This window comes from Hetaerina americana, unplaced genomic scaffold (genome assembly GCF_022747635.1).
Source record: "Hetaerina americana unplaced genomic scaffold, ioHetAmer1.1.p SCAF_1, whole genome shotgun sequence".
NCBI lineage: Eukaryota > Metazoa > Arthropoda > Insecta > Odonata > Calopterygidae > Hetaerina > Hetaerina americana.
In genome coordinates, this window is record NW_027286069.1 from 101,499,685 (window position 1) to 101,525,110 (window position 25,426).

Genomic DNA, 25,426 nt, shown 5'->3' on the forward strand with positions numbered 1-25,426 from the left:
TAATGTTTTGCAGGGACTACAGTTATTGATGGTTCATGTAATGATCACAACACGTATGGAAGAGAGGAAACCAAGAGCTATTGCAATAATTTTTTTCGAGAGACAATATGATGCTGTCATTTAAAAAAGCAAATGCTTTTATAAATTTGGGCTTTTAATACTGCCTTTGTCCACAATGTTTCACCTAGGAGTATTTAATGTTTCCTCACTCACAGAATAGTAATCTCTGCCTTATGTGTTATATGGACAGAAACTTCATTCAAGAGCTTTATTGAAAAAAACGAGGTATTGACTAGTGCTGTTCATATTATATATCCATTACAATAAATGACAATAAAAAACTTCCCGTAAATATTAACAGCAGAAAGTCTGGTTAAAGATTCATTGCCCACACAAAAATGCTATAATTGCATGTACACTAAGATATGGCTATTAGCAAGGACTCTTTTTAAGAAACAAGAATTTCATATTCAGTAAATGAACTTGACTGTAGTACAAATTCTTGTGTTCCCTTATATCTCAAAGTTTACCAGTTCAATTAACATACATTTCTTGACATTTTTTTACATGAGATGATTTCATAAAATGGTTAACTTTCTATTAAATGGTCCCATTTCTTGACAAATTCAGTTTTTGTCCACTTGCTAGGCATGTATTAAATCTTGTTAGACAAATAAATATTAAGATTTATATTTTAAATAATGCAGAAATATTCTAGGAAGAGTATTTAATTTTAGTTTTAATTTTAAATTTAGGAAGAGACTTTAATTTTACTTTTCGTTGAGTAAAAATTAAAAAAAAAACAATTTTCTCAAGAAAATTACTTTTGCAGACGTTGAAAACTTTGCTGAAAGTTTATTTTAATTTCGTCAAAAATTCTTTACAGTACAATTTTTTTTTCTGGACAAAAATATATGAACATCTGCTGATTTTCAGTCAATGCCATGCTTACAATTGCGGGTTAAAAAAAACCATAAACACAGTAATAAAACCAAAGGTCGCTTAAGTAGGTGATCGTAGAGTTTACACTAAGCCCGACGGCGTGTGAAATTCAGACATCAGGGTAGGGGGGCCAGTTCCTTTCCCTGTGATGGCTATGGTTTCCCAGGAAGATATGGTAACCAAAAAATCACATGGCTTGGGTGGAGCTGCAGGTGCCCAGAGAGGCTTGCCTGGGAATCGATCCCGGTCAGTAGTCCAATACTCCACCCTGATCAATTACTGGAATGATTCACATGGATGCATTGGCAAACCCAATTCTGTAAATTGCCTTAGTAAATTATTTCCTAGGCCATTTACAGCAAAGAAACACTAAATTTTTTTACCAATTTTGCTATAGCCTTTGCTCCTAGGAAACCAGATGACAAGCTGAGGTGTGGCTAATCAAAATTCCATGAGTACAGAGAAAACTGGACTTTGATTAAAAAGTTATAGGGTCAAACATGTCATTTTGAACATATTCACTATTCATACATACAAAAAATTGTTTCCAATTAATCGTAATTACCAGCATTCCTTGTGGTATCACACTTTTCTTTAAATGAGCCCCAAAATGATATATTAACAGCAATCAATAGAGAAAAACTCAATACAAACCTATCTTATTGAGTTTGGAAAAGGAAAATAAAACATCACAACAATTGTTATCCAATACTTTAATGTGGAAAATTTCCTTCCTCATATAAATTGTACCATCAAGTTACACTGCATGCTGTAAAATATGATCCTTCTTAAAATGTGGTAATACAGTGAAACCTTATGTAAAAATTCTGGTTAGATGTTGACAACCAGAAACACACAAGTCACAACAGGTGGACAGCGATCTACATATTAACACAAAAGCTTCAATGTTGTACATCACAGTAAATCACATCTTAACTGCATGAAGTTTCCTATTTAGTTCTTCAAACTTTAAAATTTTTCTAATGAAGAAATCTCCATAACGATGGGCAACTTTGGTGTCTGCTATGTGTATCATGTTGTTATCAATATAGAAGTCCAGCTGCAAAATAAAAATGACAATAACATCAAGAGGAAACTTCAACTATGTTTTTTCCTTTCAAACATATGAGGTAAAAGCTTGTAATGGATTTAAAGTTTTAGCAATTTGTTCATAATATTAATCATTAAAAAGCCTGTCACTAATTTGAATGAATCATGGATACTTCAAGATTTCCTTGCTAAGTTGTTTCTTCACTAAAATCATAATAAAACAGTTCACTATTACACAACTGATGGAACTGAAGAATGTAATGAAATATTTTAAGTATGCACAACAGAAAATATGGCTAATTGTTGAAAGAAAAGAGGTTACATCAAATCTGGTTGATTATTTGAAGTGTTCAGTGATAACTTCTACAAATTAAAGTTGACCTTAATCCTTCAATACAATCAATCAAGTAATATGTACAGTAGAACCTTGAATTCAGAGTTTGGGGATTGGTTGTTTCACTATTAAAATTATTTTCAGATTTATTGCATAGTTAGATAATTGGAAATGCATGAGCTATGTTTTTCTGCAAATTGTTGTAAACTGTTTTTGAACATTTACACTTCCTTTTATCTTGGGAAGGGGCAATTTAATCCACTTGACTAACACACTACATAAGAATATTTTGAACTGAAGTCTTGAAAAATGATGCCAGACTGTTCCTTCTGGATACCCAACCAAGTTATAGACCAGAAAATTCATTTTTTTCTTGAAAATGCTAAGTTCCCAATCCCATGGAAATAATGACACTTGTTAGAAATGAGAATTTTAACTGAACACAAAAATTAAATCAAAAATACAAAATACCTCAAAGAACAACATCAGTTGAATATTATGAAGAACATAATGCTGTAACTTATTGCCACAATACTCAGATATTTGTTCCAGAGAAGTTAATAGAATGAAAGAACACCGGAAATTTATCTAGTTCTTTTTTAAAAACCTAAAAAGTAGCTTGTGTTAGTACATATCTTAATTACCTCAGAACCAGACTGAAATTGCCCATCCAAGCCGGAAGTTCCACCCTTGGTCCACACAATATTCTTCATCTTATGCTTAAAACATAAAAGATGAATAGCAAGCATTTCCTCGCATTCCTTTTCCATATCAGAATCCTCTGATTTTTGGCCTTGAGACATGAATGCAGCAAGCTTGGAGAGAGGCAGTGTCGTATATAGTTTCAAGTAGCTTTAAAGGAAAATAAAAGTAACATAAGGAAGGTTATATTGCACAAAAGTTTTGCCCCAAAAAGCCAATTCAAGCAATTCCATCTTTCCTTGATATAAAATGAACTTTCTGTTGATAAAATTACAGTGGTACTATAAGTATCATTGAAATTGGTTACCCATTCAGATATTTTTATTTAAACTCTGACCACCTAATTTAACCGAGAAATTAGACAAATGTTTCCTCAGTGGTTTTTGTCATCTCATACACAAATAATAATTTTCCCCCATATTTTAAGCTAATATACAAGTAAAAATAGTTTATAATATAATAATCCATTCCATTACATATTTAAACACATTTTTAAACATTATGTACACACTTAACATGTCACCAAAAATGTCAATTCCTAACACGTGGATTTGTACATAATTGAATGGACATCATGAAAATTTTTTCAAGGAATTTCATAATCTGCGTAAATATGAGTAAATATATCCTTTAAGTCAATTATTCTATCCCAAACTTGAATTAACAAATTACTTAGCATACTTCAATACTTTTATAACTATACTAGAATCCAGACTATGTTCTCTCAATTAACACTCACTCTCACTGGGTTTATTTATTGATTCCAAACAAAGCTCCATACATTTAGTATTTTTGGTTTGGTAGAATATTTGTCCTTAAGTAAAATTCTGGTTCCTAGACATAAATAAAAAATATAGGATACAGTAATGTAGAACATTTGTGTCTCCTCCACATTATGCTTTGTATTTCTCTGCTTGTATTCCTTTCCTCCATTTTAACTCTTTCATCCTTCTCCTTACAGGCACACCTCAAAGCGACCAACCTAAGCCTATCATCTACCTTCAATGACCATTATTCAGTGTGGCCCAAAAATAGGCATCATATGTAAGTTGACTAACATGTAATAACACTATCTTCAATCAATTCCAAGATGTGATGCATAATTTCCAGCAAATGATATCCTGTGTTTGCCATTTCAAGCTTGCTCACCAAAATGAACTGCCAACAATTTATACACATATTATTACAATATATCAATGCATAACATAAAAAAACCAAAAAGCTATGTAAATGTACAATGAATTCATATTTTTAGTTTTATTAGAATATCTCAAAGCTGAGGTTTCCAAAGTTCGGCCAAAGACCTCGGAAGCTCTTAAGGAGGCAATTACAGATGCCATCGCTAGAATAGCACTAGATTTGCTGACGAGAGCTTTTGAAAACTTTTTGGAATGACTCAATAAGTGCATCGCTCAGCAAGGACTTCACCTGGTTGAAATAATTTTCAATACCAAATGAAAAAAAAATGGCACTGGATGTAGTTTTCAGAAATCCTTTTTTAATGATCTTGGTTGGTTTTTTTACGATTTACCTGTCCATTCTGCCCCACCATATACATAGTTTATAGGTTGCTATCCTTAAATCCATTTAAAAAAAATGCCCAGATTGAACTGCCTACATCCTGTTAAGTGATAGGAATTCATAACTTGTTGTTTTTAAATCACTGTTGAAAGTAGCAAGAGCTTATTTTACCCAGTGATCTTGTATGGACTGTAAGTCCTCATTGTATTGCAGCTCCTACTGTATTATAGCTGTGGGTACCAAAACGAATAAGCTCATTTATGAAAAAATGATAACATTATTCTCAAATTCATCACTTTTGTCGATTAGCAGAGATTGCAACCTACCTTTGTTAAGGTCCATCCTGTGCCATATTTGCCCAAAAATAAGATGATTTTCAAAATAACTTGACATAAAAAAAATACCCATTTCACTTCAATTATACTGTGACAAAATACTCTATCATATCCTAGATAAAAAACAATTTTATAGCTATTTATTCGAGAGGAGATTGACAAGTAACAGTAGAACAGCTTTTGAAAGAGCCAAGTGAATATGATGCAATTGTACGAGCTACAAGTGATATGCCATTCCTAGCATATTCCCATAAAAATTTTTTTCACTCAACCATCATACAAATGTGAATCGTATAAGAAATTCTAAGCTGTCTATGAATGCTTGCAATGATCTAATATAAAATCTATAAGAATTGATTTCTTTTCAATGCCAGACACATTTAGAGGGAGGGCTGTCATTCAGGCAGGTATAGTAAAATAAAAAAATTGGATAAAAAAAGAATGATTCCACGGTCAAGAAAGAAGGCTGTCATTCAGGCAGGTATAGTACAATAAAAAAAAAAGAATTATTCCACTGTCAACATTTCAGTAATTTCTTGATAACTTTTACCGCACTTCACCAAAAACCTGATTTGGATTCGGGATACACATGTGATGCTTTATATTCTATTAAACAAAAAGTATTGCTTATTTGATGGTTTTTGGCTCAACTTTGCGGAAGTTCATGTTTGTTAAATGAAGAACACAATGTATATTGCCACTTGTCTTTGTTAAATGAAGAACACAATGTATTTTTCACTGTTCTTGTTAAATAAAAATACAATGAATTTTTCCACGGTTGTTAGAACAGTAGAAAAATACACTGTGTTCTCCATTTAATAAAAAGTATTGCTGTTAAGAAATAGAAAGTATCTAAATATTTTTTTAGGTTTTGATACACGAGGAACAATTTCATATCTTACATATTTGAAGCTTAAGAAACAGGTTGATTCAAGTGTCTTTCAAAATTTTCTTAACATCTCTAACTCATTTCTCTAATTATGAAAAAATTTTATCTTTGAAAGATTTAAAAAAATTCAGAGAGAGATCAATTATCAAGTACCTTCTGATTGTGGGAAGCATCTTCTGTTGCCTTACTTCATCCATGAATACTAGACACTGGTGTTTTGTTGCATCCTTGGAAAAATCTTCAACTGCATCAGGTGGAGGTGGGGCAGGGGAAAGGAACTTGGGACAAGCAGACATGAAGCACTGCTCAAATTCCTGAAAGTTAAAATAAATGAACATTAAGTTACTTGAAGGAACAGCTAATGCATGGTAAAACCACAACGTTAAACTTAAAATACATTACCTGCAAATCACCATACTGCATTTTATACATTTTTTCATGGTATGCCTTGTCTCGGAGAGCTTGCTGAATTGATTCATCAACACACTGTGGGTGCAATACCAAGCACATACACAACAATGTGTACATTTGCTCAGTTTGCTTGTTGATCTATAAAACATTAAACCATATACATTATTGTCTGTAATGTAAATTGCCTGAGCTCAGAATTATTATATTACTAGAGAATAGGTACATTTATATTCCAATGAACCTGATTGGTATCCACACATTTCAGGAAATAAATTACAAAATGATCAAGTGACAACAAAATGCGACAAACCTTATGTTGTCAGCCAAAATGACATTCACTTACTTCATCATAACATTAAGAGCAAATGAACAAATCAAAAATTATTTAAGACTTATTAAATGCAGATCTGCACTGGCACAAATGGAAGTTAAGTTTTTGAAAAACTACTAGCAAGAGCAGCTCTCCGCAGTCTCTAATGTAAGTTATTTCTCACATAAAAATCACCTTTTAGTTATCTAGTTATACAGTGGGAACCTCACTTAACGAGCACCTTGCATAGCAAAAAACCCCTTAATGAGCAAAAATGTTTTCAAAAGAATGGCTCACTTGACATGCGACTTTTCACATATCAAGAGGATGGTGGGTTTCCCAGAATTATTGCATGCCTACTGCTTCAGTTTGTGTGCAGCACTCGTTTCGCTAGCATTTATCCAAAAATTGGGGTATTTTTGTGCTAAGTTTAACAATGGCATACATATCCCTCATAAAAAGCAGCAAGAAGAGAATAAAAATAACCAAATAAATGAACACTAAAATTATTGGAAAATGAGGTGTGAGCATGACTGATCTGACACGCACACAAATTATTCGACATGAATCATTTGCACTATCCTCAAGAACAAGGACAAAATTAAGGAGATATGTACTTCGAAGAGAGTGACAAGAATATCTACACAACAATTACATATCCTTGATGATGTTGAAAGTTTGCTCCTTGTATGGATAAACAAAAACCAATAGCAAGGTGATGCTATTAACAAGAACATCATTTGTGAGAAAGCGACAGTGATTTTCGCTGACCTTTTTATGAAGATGTCAGGATCATCAATAGCAAAATGAATTAATAAGGATTCAAACCTGGGGCCTCTGGGTGGGAAGCCCATATGTTAGACCCATCACCATCCTAATTCCCTAGAAACTATGGCATAAGGCTTTACGTATATGTAATTCTAAAGGAAATCTTATTAAATGTGTTTATTGGCTGCTTTAAATTTTCTTCTCAGCCTATTTAAAACCATTTAATTGCAATAGAAACGGATGCATTTGATCAGTTTATTAGCATGCTCACCTTGCTATTGAAAACTATTTTGATCTAGAATGAAAGGCGGGAGTCATGGTTAAGTATCCGCTATGAAATGTATTATATTAGGTCACAGTTAAGATTTCATTCTCAATTGCCTTTAACTACTAGCCATTATGGTTAACTTTTAACTTTGGGGTTTCATGAAAAGGGATTAATTTAAATTTAAAAAAAGGCTTCTACGTCAAAACATAACATTAAACCAAGATTATTTGATAAATGCACTGGTAAGAAACGAAGAAAAACAAAGAAATGATAGAAATCGAATATAACAAGGTTTTATTCACACATGATAGTTATATTACTTTGGATCTTGAGTAACAAATAAAACAAATAACTTTTACTTACCTGGTCATTTTGATATGTGCGGGTGGTAAAAAGCTGTTTTGTACGTTGGACATACAACAAAATTGAAGAAAACGTTCTGATGGCATCAGAATAGCGGCGCATCATCATGTATGCAAAGCCAACATAATAAGACATGGTGATTTGACATGCTGGAACATGTGAATATTGTGTCTGAAATGTAGAAATAGAAACAAAAATTTATCAAGAACTGTATAAAGGGCTAGATGCTGAAAATCAACCTTGCATTAGAATAATTCATGGGAATTTTTAGTGCAATTAATCCAGTCAATCATCAATCATATCAATTTTGTATAATGAAAGTTCATCTGATTTGTTCTTCATCTTCAGTAACTGCACCAAGAACATTAAATTATGGCAGTCACTCCAGCAATGTTTTACAATTGATCATGATAAGGGACAAACCTTTTTATGGAGCTCAATGTTCTCAAGGGCTTTGATGGCTTGATAATAATCTCCAAGGAGAGAATGCAAGCGAAGAAGGCCAACTAAGCTGAAGTATCCCAGCATCTTATATAATGAATGTGAACCAAATTCACCAGCAACAGTAACAGGGTCACCACCGGCAGCATACACCTGGAAATGGAGCAAATCACAAGTGCATGAATTTTATTTCTTTGCGAAACATGATTTTCATGCGAGTTCATTTTTTTTAAATGTTCAAAACAACATCCCTAATTTTGGTTTTAAACCGAAATTCTGTTAAACTATGTAATAATCTACACACATGCAATTTGTTCTTATTTCCTTTAACTAGCAACTCAATTCTAGAATTTTTTTAGATCAAAATTTTCAAATCAATCCATATTTACCCAAGGCAGAGCAGGCATTTGCAAAAGGTAGTTTTTAAAAAGAAATGGAATGGCTAAGGATCAACAAACCTTATTACTGATCATGCAAGCCCCAATTACTTAGTCAACTAACAATTACAGCACCAATTACATTTTACCATGCTCAACTTTTTTTATGAGATCAGGTGTTCTGAAAATATCATATCATGTGCAAGTCAGCTTGCGCAATTTTTGTGGGGCACATTTTTAATAATAGCCAGGTGTATAATCATTAGAAAAATGTAAAAGCAAGATATAAAATCACATTACTTATATAAATTTCCTGTTTGCCAAATAATAAACTTCTACATCTGCGCTATAATTACCTCAAGTTGTTGCTTGATATTAGATTTATCCACTAAGGAATGAAGAACATTGAGGACACAGAACACATTCCACACCTTCATGTGCTGAGCACAAACTTCAACCTCATCAGGACCCTTCTTGTTCATACGTGACCTGTACTGTGCAAAGCTTTGAAATTGGTACACAAATTCATCCACTAGTTCCCATAGCCAAAGATCAGGGAGTTCCAGAGCGAATGGAGTTTCTGAACCTGTGAAGCAATAATGTATATTAACATTGAGTAAGGGATGAATAAATAAAATAAAGGAAAACTAATTATTATTAATTCTGTCATGAGTAAACTATAACTTACAAATTTTTATTCATTTATATTTCAAAATGTTTTACTTCAGCTAATGGAAATACATAGCAAGTAATTATGCACTGGCAATTTCAGCTGTTAGTCTCCTCAGCAAAATGAGTATAGTCTTACTGAAACTCATAACTGCAGTGTGACTATACAGTAACTATTATTAACTACAGTGTGTCTAACAATGAAACTAACTTCCATTAAGCCTTTTAGTGCCTGTGGGCCGATCTATCAGCCCAGTGTTTTGTTGCTTGCTTTTCTGTGTGTCCCTAAGCTTTTGTAGCCAATGTTTGAGTATCTTTTATGCTTTCTTATCATTGCTGACAATTTTTCATGATGAAAATGAAATATACATCCACATTTTAGCTATTTGAAAATAAGGAGTTTTCTGCGTAGTAGCATATCTTCTTTTCCTGCATAGTTAGATCGGGTATCAACGTAAGTTTGAATATATGAGCTTATATTTTATCATGTGTCATTTTATAAGGTTATCTTTGTAGCAAGGACTATTTACTTTGCCCATCTTATCCTAAACACTTTTATGATAACAAATGATAATTTTTTTTATGGAAATGAAACATTTTACCTTTCTTTGCTCTGGTATGCGATTATCTGTAGTAGCCTTTATGAGGTCGCTTAGGAAAGACTAGCAGTGACAATGATTACTCAATCATTCTCTTGGACTCACTTTGTCAAAAATTGTTCCTAAAGTTTGCTGTTTGAAGATTTGGATATAGGAGAATTAGTAACTCATTCCCAGGAAGATGCTTGGGGGAAAATGTATTTGAGAAAAAAGATAAACATCCCAAATCCCATTGTGTGCATCAAGAGAACTGTTGCGCATACAGCAAAGGAGAGAAGTGAAAGGCAATTAAAAAGGGTAGAATATGTAATAAATGTGAAAAGGTACTCAAGTGGTATTTTATCCCTAACATAAGTACAATTGTTAAATTACGTGTGTGACTTGAGTATATATTTAGGTATATTCTATGCAACTATATAAAAAATCATGCCAAAGGCATTAAACTGTTAATAGTTGTAGAAACTACCCTATTTCCCCATCAATAACGTGCACCTTATGTATAACACGCACCCAGAACTTCGTAATTACAATGAATTTGTATAGATACCGAGTGCCCAGGGCCCAGTTATCTCGAACGTGTGTAGATGCCGTGCATCTGTGTGTGTGTGTATATATATATATATATATATATATATATATATATATATATATATATATACACACACACACACAGATGCACGGCATCTACACATACATACACGCTACATATATATATATATATATATATATATATATATTGTGTGTAAAAATACGTCTATATCCAAATACCTGGGGATCGAGATGGTGCGGGGGCTAACGTACTGGCTTCCCACCATGAGGGCGCGGGTTCAAATCCCGGCGGTGTTGAATATTTTTCAGAGGTATCTCGATCCCTACTTGAGGTGTTTTGTGGAGGGCACTTTGAGTGAGTACGCCGTCCGTCGGATGGGACGTTAAACTGCGGACCCCTTGGCGCCTTTCGTAAAGAGTAGGCTAATGCCGACGCCGGGTTTCTCTCCACCCTTCATCCTTTCCTATCCATCCCCTATGGCGCAAATGACCTTAGCTGTCGGTCGCCTCCCCTCAAAACTACTACTACTACTCCAAATACCTATAGATGGTAACAGCCAATGAATACATGGAATCATAATTGCCTGTGGCTATATCTACCGTAAGTATATAGAAGATTAAAGTCAGGTAATTAAAATTAATTTCAACCAACAGAAGGATAAAAAAATAAACAATATTTACAAGCCAACACTATATGCTGCCTTATATTATGTAGAAACTACCCTATTTCCCCATCAATAACGTGCACCTTATGTATAACACGCACCCAGAACTTCGTAATTACAATGAATTTGTATCGATACCGAGTGCCCAGGGCCCAGTTATCTCGAACGTGTGTAGATGCCGTGCATCTGTGTGTGTGTGTGTGTATATATATATATATATATATATATATATATATATATATATACACACACACACAGATGCACGGCATCTACACATACATACACGCTACATATATATATATATATATATATATATATATATATATATATAGTGTGTAAAAATACGTCTATATCCAAATACCTATAGATGGTAACAGCCAATGAATACATGGAATCATAATTGCCTGTGGCTATATCTACCGTAAGTATATAGAAGATTAAAGTCAGGTAATTAAAATTAATTTCAACCAACAGAAGGATAAAAAAATAAACAATATTTACAAGCCAACACTATATGCTGCCTTATTGCTTTTTCTCTATGATTGGTAAGTCGAAAACAGACATTCAAGACAAAAGTTTGTGTGCCCTTTTATTTGCTCTATAAATTAACATTCAGAAAATCAAACATAAAAAAATAAGAGAATGAATTAAATAGAATTTTCACGTCTTGTTTGCTTAATTCCCTTTGTTAGAATTGCCGCTCAGATGTTCTATACACCTTCCTCAAGTTTTATGAAAGTGCCGCCTACATGGCGTTGGTTTCAAACCTGAATTGAGTTAAGCTTTTGTAATTTAGAATTTGCTCAAGAAAATTACCCATTGAGAAGAAAATCGTATAAAGCCATGTTTAAGCTAGTAGATATCAATTTCGCAAAACAAAAGGAAATCACGAGGCTGCCAGGATTTATCCATTAATAAATCTTTTAAATCAAAGTTACGTTCTAATCGGGAAAAGTGGATCATGTCTGGTATGAAAGACTACACAGAGTCGGGAAGGATTTGGCAGGGTGTCAGAGGGACTTTAAACACCAGTGCTAGACGACAAGGAAGAGTTAACTTCGGAGAGTGATGTGCCTGAAGAATAATAAATACACTTAATTCATTTAATTGTTATTCAGGTGACGAATTCCTTGGATTCAAGTGATCTACCTATCCTATCATATATTTATAAGTACAAGTATATAATACGACATACTCTATGCATATGTGAAGTACTATGCATTAGAATAAAGAAGTACTATGCATTAGAATAAATGAATTATCAATGGGAACATACGGTAATCATGACAAAATTATTGATGTAAAAAAATTATCAATGACAAACTTTCTCATCTGAAAGTAAAAGTTTAAACAAAAAAAATTAAAAATTATATTTTTTTCTGAATGTGTAGACAAGATAACAACATCATCGATTTTTTTAGCATTCCTGTCACTAGTTAAAGTGTATTTAAAAATTAGCAAAAACACATTCATATTAGACTTTATATTAATTTTAAGTGCAATCGTACAAATTCATCATAAGTGTCCTGGCATTTTTTACATATACCAGGGAAGAGAGGCTGGCACTAAAAGGGTTATTAGTATAACCACAAAATTTCTGGGTATGTCATACTCATTTTAAAAAAATGCCATACAAGGCCACAAACAGTGATATCCATGTTTTTGAATCTTATACAGCGTGCGGCAACATAACTTCCTTTTTGAAAGCGTTTTGCTTTTGAAACAAGGAAGTCATGTTGCTGCACCCTGTACATGAGAAGCCATGGCAAGGTTTAAAATCCTTACATGGCTATGGCATGAGTTAGCACAAATATTAATTCACACATTTACATTTCAACAAGGCCAAAACTTTTGATAATGCATGTTCCATGACCTAATACTTTTTAAAAATGTACTTACTCAGTATGATGTTGAAGAAAGCACAATAATTATAATATGAACCAAACCGCTGCTCCAGGGTCGGGCCCAAACTTACATGGGCATATATGTGGCGATAATACAATTCCTTGTATAACACCATGAATACCTGAAAAGATACAGGGCATAGCAAAGATTTCAAAATATGACTACATAAGGTCACTAACAATGATGAGTAATACTGTCCATCACATAAAAAGAGATTTCTAAGCATTAACTATTTTAGTATTCATCACTCTACGAAGGATACCAGATCCTAAGTTTTATACACTAAACCATTGCTAATCTACATCTACATAATACCCCGCAAGCCGCCGCAAGGGCGTGTGGCGGGGAAAGGGGGAAAAAATCTAGATTATATGGGGTCACAAGGAGGATGCATGGATGAAGTGAAATGGAAGCTGGAAGTGTAAAAACATGATGTAAAGTTGATAAAACCATCATTGACTAGAATGTATCACAGAATGTCCTCAGAAATCAGCTAGGTTATTCTTTCATTTCTAACTTCTCAATTATCTTCACATACATGTAGTATATAATGCTCTTAGCTTTAGCATAGTCTTTGCATTCTTTTGGCAACATGATGTCACTTTTGGTGAACTGTATACTGTCACAAGGACTGAAAACAGCTAGGTAAAAAACATGGAAAGAACTGGCCCTCTATCGTAAACAATGTGTCAAGACAATACCCAATGATGATGCCCAAGCGTTGAAACTAATAGTACGAAAATAAAGAACAGTGGAAAAATATATTGTGTTCTCCACTTAATGTGTCAAGACAATGTCACAAATGGCATTTAAATGAATAAGTGTATTGTTTCCTACATGCAAAGCTGGAAGTTTATAATTTACAATAGAACAGGAAAAATCATGAATTGATTAAAGAAGACACTTTCCCACATAGAATATTTTTATTACGACCTAGGTTTCAGCATAGCATAACATTTTCACGTCAGGTCCTGAAGATGTTACACTGTAACAAAACCTAAGCTGTAATAACTATATTCTACATCGAAAAGTAAAAGGTTTTCTTTCGCCATGAAGGATTTCCAACATGTTATGCCTGAAACTGTGTTCTTTAAATGATGAATTATTTAAATATGGTTCACATTCATGCCCAGAGAAATTTCGACTATACAGATCAAGCATGAAATTAAGATTATTGAGGGTTAGCATTTACTTGAATCAGTTCCAGGTGGTTCAGTTACAAGAGTAAGGAAAATTACACTTCCAGGAAATTTGCAAGGAGACATGTTTCTACAAAAATGATAAATTAAACTGAAACTAAGAAATCATTTAAAGAAAAATTAATGACACAAAATGCAGGCTAGTGCAATGAATTTTCAATCTCTGCTATCCACGTGCCTCTTGTTGACACAGTATTGATGCAGGTATACACTAAAACGTACAATTCACACATTCAGAGTTGGATGCTTATTTACTTTTCCTGTTCCCACACTTATAGTTTTCCGAGAAGTTGTGGTATCCTGAAGTTGCACAACTTGGGCGGGGTGGTGGAATGGTTATAAATGACCAATGGAGGCACATTTAAAGTTACTCTTACATACATACCACCTGGTACGAAAACATTTTAAAAACAGGAATGGAAACAGAAAATACATACAAGAAAATATGAGAAAAACAAATTTTCACTTTTCCACAAGTTTCTTAGTAACGTACTACGCATTTGGATTCACAGAACCATCATCAGGTATGAGGAACTGAAACTTGTAATAACTTACCAATGGACTTTTGGAAGAGTATATATTTGTTTCTCTCATAATGACAAACTTCCACTACAGCTCGCTTAAATCTGTAGAATTTACTCAATAAATTAATCTATAAATACCTGATCATTATCAACAAGCCTTTCAACTTCTTCCTCACTTGGCCATGGCCGTTTGTCAAAGTACTGCTCTGTCAGCTTAGGAAACCTGTAACAATTCCATTAGAAAAAGTTAAATGAAAATCAAATGGTTAGAAGTCAAACATGACAATGATAGGCATATACATTGATTATTAAAAAGCCTTATCAAAGATAATTTTGTACACACATCCCCTGTAATAATTGTATGAGGTTCATTGCATCCCATTTAAATGTACAGCATAATAAATTGAGCTCTTTGATAAGGTTACAATAACACCATAAATGTAACTTTTACAGTAAATACCAAGAAAATATAGTTAATAGATAGGCGGTCATCACTATCAATAATTTAACCATGTAATTGCTTTGCAAGCACAATCCCTTTGCGTTCTTCAAAAATACGCTGATGTGCTTGGGTTTCTCTCTTGATTTAAAAGGATTATTTTTCAAAAATTACTGAGCTCAACAAGAGATTCACATGATACAATGAAATATTCCTTTCCAGAAACTGAAATAAAAGAATGATGGCCTGATATTTCACAATGATTGAAGTATGGTGCTCTTTCTTAAGGAAATAAAAAGGAGATGTGCCCATAAGTAATTACTTCACCAAGGACTAAAATGTTTAAAGCCTTGAAAAGATGAAGACCATGAGTCTTGAAGGTCAACAGCACCAATGAAATTAATATATCATGGATTAAAGGAAGGTAAAGTAGAACTGAAAATTTTATAATTATTCCAAAGTAAATCCTTAATGGCTTATCATTCTGATGCATTGAATAAGTCTTAAACTAAATAAACTTTGAACAAGTAGTTCTCTGTATCCATAACCAAGGAGGCCGGGATCTACAAGAGATAACTTGAATTGCAAAATATCATGGATTTTAAAATGTTGCCTAGTTCATAACAATGGTCAAGTCTTGGAATAAAGGAAAGCACTTGAGTCAATCATGGTCTAGTGGCAGAATCCTGCCAATGGTGGCCTACTTAGCATATTTTACTGACTCCAAACCTTTAGAAAACCTCTTTATGGAGATCCATAGTCCTTGACCCCCTGAATCTCAAAAATTGGACCACCAATCCCATACTAATGGTTGAACTCTGATGAGCATACGTCAGGAAAATATCAGATCCTTCAGCTACAATAATGCTTTAATGTATTATGTCATAATGCTTGATCAGTCTGTTGTAATAACTGAACAAATGAAAAAAAAAGAAATATTCACACAGGAGTAATATTATCAAATTAATTTTGCTGCATTTGATACTCCATCATTCAATGAACTCAATGAGCTGGAACAGAACACAACATTTGGAGGTGGAATCTGCTAATAGAAAATAATGGTAACCCCATCAGGCAGTGGTGAGAATCAACAACTACAAAAGTGTTTAAAGTATATCAAATGACATTGGAGTGCTTATTTAGTCAGCAGTCAACTGTATTAACAGTTTTGGCAAGTGATTAACATAACACTAAAACCCAAGTTCCTAATAGAAAAGATTAATGACTGGCAAATATCACTAACAAATTCCTTAAGCATCCCATTTAATAACAACAACATAATTACATAGGAGGGTAAAGGGAGGTATAAAAGCCACATTAAGAAAACCATTTGCGCTGGTGCAACTGATTTTCGGGTTCCCAATGGCTTGACCCATATCAATGGACCCTCAGTTCAAATCGCCAGTAAAATGTATGCTTAGGCGTAAAAAAAAGCAAAATACAAGTGGACCTTCACTAAGAATTCCCCGACGACTTCTCAAAAGATATGACAACATTTACATCAATTTATTAATAAAACAATTGCTTCAATAATATTTACTCTAAATTACTTCGAATTTTATAATAATAAATATTGATGTAATTAAAATTGTAATGTAAGCAGAGCCTCCTATTCGATCAGTAAGAACCATTTACAGCTATTTCTCAAGTACTTACGAATTTTCGTAAACATTTTGAATTTCAAACATCGTGCCTTCCTCATGGATAATATTTCGGAAATATATCAAGAATTTTTTTACTACTTCTGGGATGGATGAATACTGCCGGTCGTATTCGATGTCGGCGTAAGGGTCCCCTGTATGTGGTTCATAATCCAAAGCACCTGCGGCCGCTCCACCACCGTATCCATAGGTATCAAATCCAGTCTAGGAAGACCACACAGAATTAAACGAGGTTATCATTAAAGAATTAATGCATGCCACATAACTAACAGATGGCAAATACATTGTTCTTTCGGAAGCATGCAATTCTACGTTCTTCGATTAAGCTAAAACTTACCTTAACAGATGGGTCGGGATAATCGTCATACATGATGAATGACGTTAACCAAATAAAAGCACAGGAAAATAATTTGTTCTGCGACTTCAACACACAGCACACGTTACATATAACAGTACGGCATTCAATTGTCAAAAACTGCAATTACCGATGTTCCCGCAAGAGCGCGCTGATATACTTTAATCCAAAGAAAAATGTTGGGCAAACAGACAAATAATAATAAATTAGTGAAATGATATCAATATAGCTAAATATACCCTGCATTCGCGGATTATTGTAACAAATTTCTATTACTAGACGTCAGCTTCTACGATTATTCACATCTTCGACACCCGCACGAATGCTGGATGCAAACTTTTCGATATATCAATGTATTCGATATATTTAACTTATGTCGATTACCGACGTATCGAGTATCGTCCAAAATTGATTGTTTTTTTCTCAAGAATTAAGCTAGCATTATTGTAATAATTTTTAAGGTGATAAGGGTAGTCAGCATTTTTAGATGTAGAGTAAATATCTCTAAGTTGGTCATTGTTAGAGTATAAACCTCAGTTGACATTTTACAACTTTTAATAAGATGTGATAGTAGCATCTCGTTCGGTTTAGGGTGAAATGGTCTTTCAAGGCAAGTCTGTACTGGTTTGATCGATCACGTTTTCAAAGTACAATGAATATCTGTTTATGATAATGTAACAACCTTTCCTGATTTTCACCGACGACAATGAATGATACTACACTGAATTTTAAACCCTGAGGTAGAGGATATATATTATTCATTATTACGAGTATGGGTAGTGAAGAAGTTTGGGAGAAATTTCTCCCTAAAGTGAGGAAAGGAAGTTATAATTCAAATTTTAGTCAAACGTCGATAACCTCATTGATCTCCAAAGATGGTCGGCTCTCTCTATCAACAGCATCATCCCTTCTGAATCCATCTAAGGTATTTTATGTATAAATTCATTAGTCAATGTATCATTTTAATTGTTAAATATATATTCACTGACTTTTATTTTTGGTAGACTCTTCAATTGCATTGGGAATCTGCAATTACACCTCCCAGGCCCTCGGCTTCGAAAAGTTCAAGTAAATCGCAAAAACCCCAATCGACTCCAAGAACTAGGACCCCAAGTACTGCTAGTAAAACATCATCGAAAAAGAATGCCCCTTCGGATGGGAAAACTCAGACGAGTTTACACTCCTATTTTAGTGCTTCCAAGAAATGTGAGTCCCTTCGAACTTCGGCTCCCCAAATTTTAGAAGTGACTCTGGACTCGAGTAGTGATGAAGAGAGCAACCTGTTGCTGGAAAGAAACCAAGGAAAACCGAGTGAAAGAAAATCCATTATTCCAACTGGAGTGTCCCGAGTTCTTTTTCCTTCAAATTCAACGATCCTTGATAAAAATAATGAAGTAGTATTGGGGGTCTCCAGTGGAGATACCCTTCCTAGGGATCGAGACAGAGAAAACCGCAAATCTTCATTAACTACAGGTCAGGAATCTACTGAGAGTGTTAAAAAATCAACTGAGAAAAGTGTAGGTGTGACAGTTTTTAAGAAGAAAACCTGGAGTAAATTACCGACGGATGACGTAACTAATGGAAGCTGGAAGGAGTCTAGACAAAATCAGCGGACCACTATCGCTACTCCTGAAACTGTAGATGAAATTGAGGTACTTAATGGCACAGTAAGTAATATTATTTTGTATGTAATTGAACTCTAAGTCAAGAGAATAGTTGGATTGTAAGTCGATAATGTTGTTTTCAGGCCTCGGGGGGAATGCTAGTTAGTGGATCCAGTAGATCTCCTCTTCCTAGAGACAAAGAGAACCTCAAGACTTCATCAACTCCACCTCTTAAATCTACGGAGAGTGTTCAAAAATCAACTGAGAAAAGTGTAGGTGTGACAGTTTTTAAGAAGAAAACCTGGAGTAAATTACCGACGGATGATGTTGTAACTAATGGAAGCTGGAAGAAGTCTAGACAAAATCAGCGGACCACTAACGATACTCCTGTAACTGTAGATGAATGCGAGGTACTTAATTGCACAGTAAGTAGTATTGTTTAGTATATAATTCATTAATTATTCAAGGGAATAGTTAGATTGTAGGGTATTATTTTCATGCCTCAGGGGAACGGTTAGTTAGTAACTGACTTATATAGGGAGTTGACCCTGGCAATGGGCAACTTCTAATGGTAGGAACAGATAATATGTGTGAAAATTATAAATTACCATGTAACCAAAGAAAACAGTCTTCAACGATCAATTGTTAACGGCACTGTTAATCCAGCTTCATGCTTCAATCACTTACAATTACATGTGCTTTGAAGACAAATAATAACTAGGCCTTCTATTATTGTTTCTGAAAAATTGAATCGGTTGGTGTTGCTGTTTTTCTTCAAATTATCGGCAATTCAGTTTACAGACGCCATCACTCCCGTGTTTGAAGTTTTCTTTTGAAATGCTTTTTGTAAAAATCATTCTCTTGGCTGCTTTAACCTGAAGACACACTCGATGTCATTTCATTGAGAATTTCATGTTAATGTTACATTTGGATAGCATCTGGCTTCCAATAATTACCAAAGATCATTAATATAAATATTGTATAACAGTGAATTCAACTGCATCAAGTGCACTCAATTTTCATTTTTTAGGTTTAGTCAGATTACATTAAATTGATTAGCATTGGAATGGAAAGTAATTGTTTTTAGTCTTTCTGTAGTACCAATTTTTCCTGGTAACTGACAGTAGACTAGTGTCTCAAAACTCCTGATTTGGTTGTGCCAAAATTTGTGATATTCAGTTGAGTTTGATGCCACACATTCTTTATATTTGGCAACAAATGTTTTTGATTCCACACCTATAGACACTTTTCCACATTAGGCTCTATGTCAACCTATGTCTGGCTGATTGCTGCATTATGATACTCTAAAGCTCATGTTTTTTTTATTTAAAAGCAGTGAGAAATTGCACTGATGACTTCATATCCTCTTTTATGTCCTGCATAGTATTCGAATTCCAAGGAGAAGCATACTATGACTTCATGTCTTAATAATCAAGACTATCTCTGGCATTTTATCAATTTCTGCTCAATTTCCTACTTGACACATCGAGCCAAGAAATGTATTGAACCAATTCTAGAATTTCTAAGTTTTGATTATGATGAGGATTATTAACTCTTCTATCTTCATTTCCATATCTAACTGTTTCAAAGCTCCATAAATAATTGTCAACTTTATTTCATTTCTTGTTACCTTAAATCATTAATACTTATTTGCCAGTACATAATTGTTCATTCTATTATGCTTGTAAAATATCTATGAAGTGCAATGCTTATTTTCTGTATGCTTTTGAAACAGTCTTGCTGAGCTACCTCAATTTCATGGACAATTTTTGGAAAATTTGCACATTATTTCTTCTTGGTGTACCACCTATCTCCTATAATGATTGGTCTCCCATGTTGCATGGAGCATCCATTAAGCATGTCAATTATGTTCATCATTTTATCAATCTGAGAAAATTTAGCCTTTAATGTCATCCATATAAATTTTTTACCACTGTGGCATAATAAGATAATAGTTATTTAATGAAACATTCTTGCTCTCCTGCCTATGTCAATGAGGTACTTTCAGCTCCAGAATGATCCTGAGAGCATTTTATTTGCACGCTTAGCCGTTTGTATACTTGTCACCTGTGCTGTTCAACATATATGTGAAGGAAATGATTATAGAGGCATTGAAAGAAATTGAGATTGGAATGAAAGTCGGTGGTGAATCCAAAAAATCAAAAAGGCTTGCTGATGATCAAGCTTCAGTTTGTCAGTAAGTCAGTAAGGGGGGTTGCTAGAATTATGAGTGAATTGGAAATTCAGTGTGGTAGATGTAGGATAAGAATAAATGTAAATTAAACAAAGGTTATGCAGTTTACCAGAAGGAGAAAGGCTAAGTTAAATGGTAAAATAGGAGGGCAAAAACCAGAGTAGTTCAAACAGTTTATATATCTTCAGAGTGTTTTGGACCAATTTGGTCAAACTAGTCTAGTAAGGACATGAGGAGAAGAATCCAGTTAGGCAGAGAAGTTTTCACACGGAGAAGAGAATTGATAGCAGGGTAAGGATGAGGAAGAATATTAACAAAAGGCTAGTAGAGTCAGGATGTTGAGAAAAGACTCGTTAAAACTTTGATGTGGAGCGTAGTTATGTATGGCGTGGGAACATGGTTATTGAAGCAGGATGATAGATAGGCCTTGAAGTGTGGGTCTGGGGAAGGATGGAGAAAGTGAAGTGGACAGAAAGGAAAGCAACAAGGAAATGCTGGGCGTGGGGGGATGGGGAATCTTTGAGAGAAATCCAAAGGAGTCAAGAAAGATAGATACAAATCGTTTTAATTGGTGATGAGGTAATGAAGGCTGTGATACAGAGGGGAATGTTAGGCAAATGAGGAATGGGCTGGAAAAGTATAACGATGTTGGATATAATGAAGGAAGGAAGTACATGGAGTTGAAGAGGGGTTTATTTTAGAATAGGATTTTGGATTTTGTGTTTTTGGGAGAGACAAGGGAGTTATTTGGTAGCTTGCATCCATCCAAAACTTACCTAAACTGGTAGATTACCTATAATAACAATCCATTTGTAAATATTGTTTTTAGGACAATTAAGATTTAAGTTAGTTATGTGATGGTATATGTTTGTTCACATATAATTTTTAACAAGAACTATCTTAACTCGGATGTTTACTTGGATAATAAATTTGTCTGCGTATTCTGAAATGGAATTTATTTAATACAGGTTGAACCTGGGATTACTCCATCTTCAGTTCCTGTGTCCAGCTGTCACTTAGAAACTTCAGTTAAAAACATGGAAAAACAGGCAAAACTTCAAGATAATGTTGATAAGGGTAAGAATGTGATGAATACTTATGAAGCACCAAAAAATTATATGGGTAGAGGGATATGCAATTTTAAAGTCGCAAAAAGGACAAAAGTTCACTCCAAGCAATTGGTAGAAAATATATGTCCTAATTCACATATTGGACAAAAATGCACACCATTGGGAGACAAGGCATGCTCACGAAGAGGATTAGACTCTCTGCATGAACCCTTCCTGCATGTTCCTGTTGAAAACTCCACATGTGTCACTGAATGCAGTAATAATAACTCATCGGGAGACTTATGGACCCCAGCAAATCTATCGAGCTGTTCAAGTTCTGATTATGATGATGCTTATCCAGAGAAAGCTGCAACTACAAAAAAGGAATGCATAAAGAAAATCAGGCCCAATGGAAAACATAATAGTAGTAGGAATGAGAAAAATAACAGGCCAGTTTCTGAAGACAAGAAGGCCTCCAAGCCTATAGAGAAAGAAAAATTGAACATCATTAGGAAAGAAACTGTTGAGAATACTGGAAAAACTAATAGTGTTGCTAATATTCGCCATTTATCCAATGCAACATCTCCGCCATATTTTTCCCCTGAAGAGAACATTTCTCAGGCTACTACTTTGGAGGTTAACTCCTTCACTAATTCTGGTGGATTTTTTCCAGAAGATGAGCATTTAGAAAGGCCCACAGGGCAAGCTTTTGTAATTGAATCTCCAACAGAAGAATATCTTCAAAATTATGGTTCCTTCATGACTGATAATAGTATTGTAGTTGAAAATGATAAAGCATGTAGTGACAGTGAGAGTGAAAAGAGTGATGTGATATGTGACATTAGTGAAATTGAGGCTGAAAATGACAGCTCACTAATATTGAATCAGACTGTACAACAATTGTCAGGTAAAGATGCTGATATTGATGGTCAGTCTCATGATAATATTTCTGCCTCGACTATGCCTGCTGATTATGACATGCAAAATATTAGCAATCAAGTTATCCTGAGAGGTGTAACATTAACAGAATCACAATGGAATAAGTTACCATCTCAATTAAAAAAGAATAAAATATACAAAGGAAGCGATAAAAATACAGGTAATACTTGTGAAAGCTTAGCATCCACCCCAGTGCATATTACCATGAGGCACACAACGCAAGACGTATCCAGTACTCAATCTGAAGTGATCAAAGGCAGGCAGCCATCACAGGACATGTTAACAGAAAGAGCAGTGAGTCCAAATGAGGGGGAGGAGGCCCCTTGTGATGCCATGATTGCTGGAAGCAGACAGAGTGCATGTCAACCAGCAGTGGCCAATAGAGATGTCGTGAGCATTTATAGTCATAGTGTAAGCTCTCAGTCCACAGAAATAAGATTAAGTTCTGCTATTGCACCCATTGACCCACCTAAAGCAATCCAGAATGTAAGTCCCAGCAAGGAGGAAGTTGAGGAGAGGATTGCCTCAGAGCAAAAGGTTCTTCAATGGTTGTCGAAATTCGAACCTAATCCTGCAATTGGTTGTAACAACCCTCTGGGAGAATCATATTTAGCACTTAGAGATAATAGTTCTGACAAACGGCACAGTGTCTTAAGGATAGCTGATAAGCCTGAGGTCCAGAAAAATGACAGGAAAGAGACGCAAACACAAAAATCCATAATCTCCACAGGGGGAGAATGTAGTAATATCAAGAGTAAATCATGCAGAATTCTTTGTCAAATACAAGTTTTTATTACATCTTGCTATAAAAAAAGAGGAGAAAGGTTAGAAGTAATGTCGAACAACTGTGTGGTGAAAAACGATTACCAAAGCTTAGTTGATAAATCTAAGAAAACATCTGCTGTCATGATTGCTGAAGTGGTTGACCTGTCAGCCAATCAAAGTAAACAACTTGAATGTGGAAACTCCAAAAGTAAACAGAAAAATAATTTGAATACAGCTGGAATCAGTGCTGTTCCAACAAACCATCTCTTGAAAAAGAGTCAAGGGTCTGAATGTCCTAATCAAGAGAATGATATGAAAATTGTTGCAGTGAAAGTAAATGCTACATATGGGGAGTGGGGTTGGAAAGAACTTGCAATTGAATGTCTAGATGATAGTTCTGAGAGCTCATTATGTGGTGAAAGATTAGAACCTTCTCTACTCTCAATCCATAAAGTGCTTATCAAACTTTGCAAGTGTTCAAGATCTATGATAGTAGAATGTTTTGTTACACGCAATGACACTGATGTTGAGCGTAATTCTGTTGGCAGAAGTAAGTTTTGTACTTCACTCAAGGATTATGAGAGTTGTTGGGGTGTTCCTGACAACCCAGTAACTCTGTCTGCTATTGCTTATTCTAAATTAAGCAGTTCTTCAAGTGTTCAAATGGACAATTCAGGTTGTGTAAATCCTTCTGATGGGCTAGAACAAAATAATATAGATAATATAAGTCAGGCTTTACGAGATGCAAGTGAAATTGCTCGAAACTCAGGAAGTGGAAATACATCAGAAGATGATGCAGCAGGAATAAGGAACTTTGCCCCAGTGCACTCTCAAATAAAACATCTATTGCAAACATCTGGTGATTCAACATTGAGTGATTTGGATGACACCATTTCTACAGATTCATCAGATTTAGGTAGAGTATCTTACTGTTTTTTTGGTACTTGTAATAATATTCTAGTTCTTTGCTTATTCCTCTAAATTAATGTTAAGCCTCATCTGACATAGTTACAGTATTTTATTGTTTTTTGGCACTTGTGGTAGTATCGTAGTTCTTCATTAATTCCTTCTAAACTAATGTTAAGTTCCTGTTTATTATATTTGTATAAAGCTGTCCATTGAATTTAGGCAGATAAACTCATTTTCTACATGTTAAGACCTTAAAAACTTGGGAAGGTTTAATGTAATGTGAGAGATTCGCTGCTTGCTTTAAAAGTAGAAGGTTTAATGTTCACCTGAAGCATCGGGTGTACACTTTTCTAAGGAATTATACAATTAGAATGATTACCATTGTAAAAGTACCTTTGTTATTGGCCCACGTACTGCTAAGTACAGCTGATATTAATAATTATAGTTCTTTTAAATTGGGAAACAGTATGCTCAAAAATCACTGTTTGTACATGGACATTATTTATAGTTATAATCATTGAAATTGGTTCATTAATAGTTTTTTTAATTTAGAATTTATGGTAGGGTATGGAAAACAATAAATGTCTTGGAAAACCTTAAAACAACAGGGAACCTCACAGTGAGAAATATTTGACAACATTAAAATATTCCATAGTAACATAATTGAAGGTGTATTCTTGTTTTCTTTAT

At 34.3% G+C, this 25,426-nt stretch overlaps 2 protein-coding genes across 3 annotated transcripts in view; one reads left to right on the forward strand and one right to left on the reverse strand.

Annotated features, from left to right (window-relative positions):
- Window positions 1–835: 835 nt before the first annotated feature.
- On the reverse strand, window positions 836–17,522 carry eIF3l (eukaryotic translation initiation factor 3 subunit l). The gene is made up of 11 exons (XM_071594174.1): window positions 17,259–17,522; window positions 16,917–17,125; window positions 14,960–15,044; window positions 13,093–13,219; window positions 9,068–9,297; window positions 8,317–8,487; window positions 7,894–8,064; window positions 6,176–6,322; window positions 5,927–6,087; window positions 2,971–3,178; window positions 836–2,002 (listed from the first exon to the last, which is right to left on the reverse strand). Exons 1-11 carry the CDS (start codon window positions 17,289–17,291, stop codon window positions 1,868–1,870), a joined length of 1,677 nt encoding a protein of 558 aa, XP_071450275.1. The 5' UTR covers window positions 17,292–17,522; the 3' UTR covers window positions 836–1,867.
- A 188-nt stretch (window positions 17,523–17,710) lies between these two features.
- The window catches only part of LOC139695427 (serine-rich adhesin for platelets-like), a 30,959-nt gene continuing 23,243 nt past the window's right edge, over window positions 17,711–25,426 (forward strand). The window contains exons 1-4 of one of the 2 annotated variants that reach the window (XM_071594186.1): window positions 17,711–18,201; window positions 18,281–18,943; window positions 19,024–19,305; window positions 22,043–24,743. In XM_071594186.1, the coding sequence (XP_071450287.1) occupies window positions 18,049–18,201; window positions 18,281–18,943; window positions 19,024–19,305; window positions 22,043–24,743 (3,799 nt within the window). In that variant the 5' untranslated portion in view covers window positions 17,711–18,048. The remainder of the gene's footprint in view (window positions 18,202–18,280; window positions 18,944–19,023; window positions 19,306–22,042; window positions 24,744–25,426) is intronic. The other variant, XM_071594196.1, reaches the window with a different exon arrangement.

What these genes read in the sequence shown, in the direction of transcription:
- eIF3l (XM_071594174.1), bottom strand. Translation starts at nt 17,291, where the DNA reads ATGTATGACGATTATCCCGACCCATCTGTTAAG. An exon ending in ACATTGAGCTCCATAAAAAG is followed by an intron (nt 8,065 to 8,316) that starts GTTTGTCCCTTA and finishes TCTACATTTCAG; the next exon opens with ACACAATATTCACATGTTCC. An exon ending in ATGCTTCCCACAATCAGAAG is followed by an intron (nt 3,179 to 5,926) that starts GTACTTGATAAT and finishes TTTCCTTTAAAG; the next exon opens with CTACTTGAAACTATATACGA.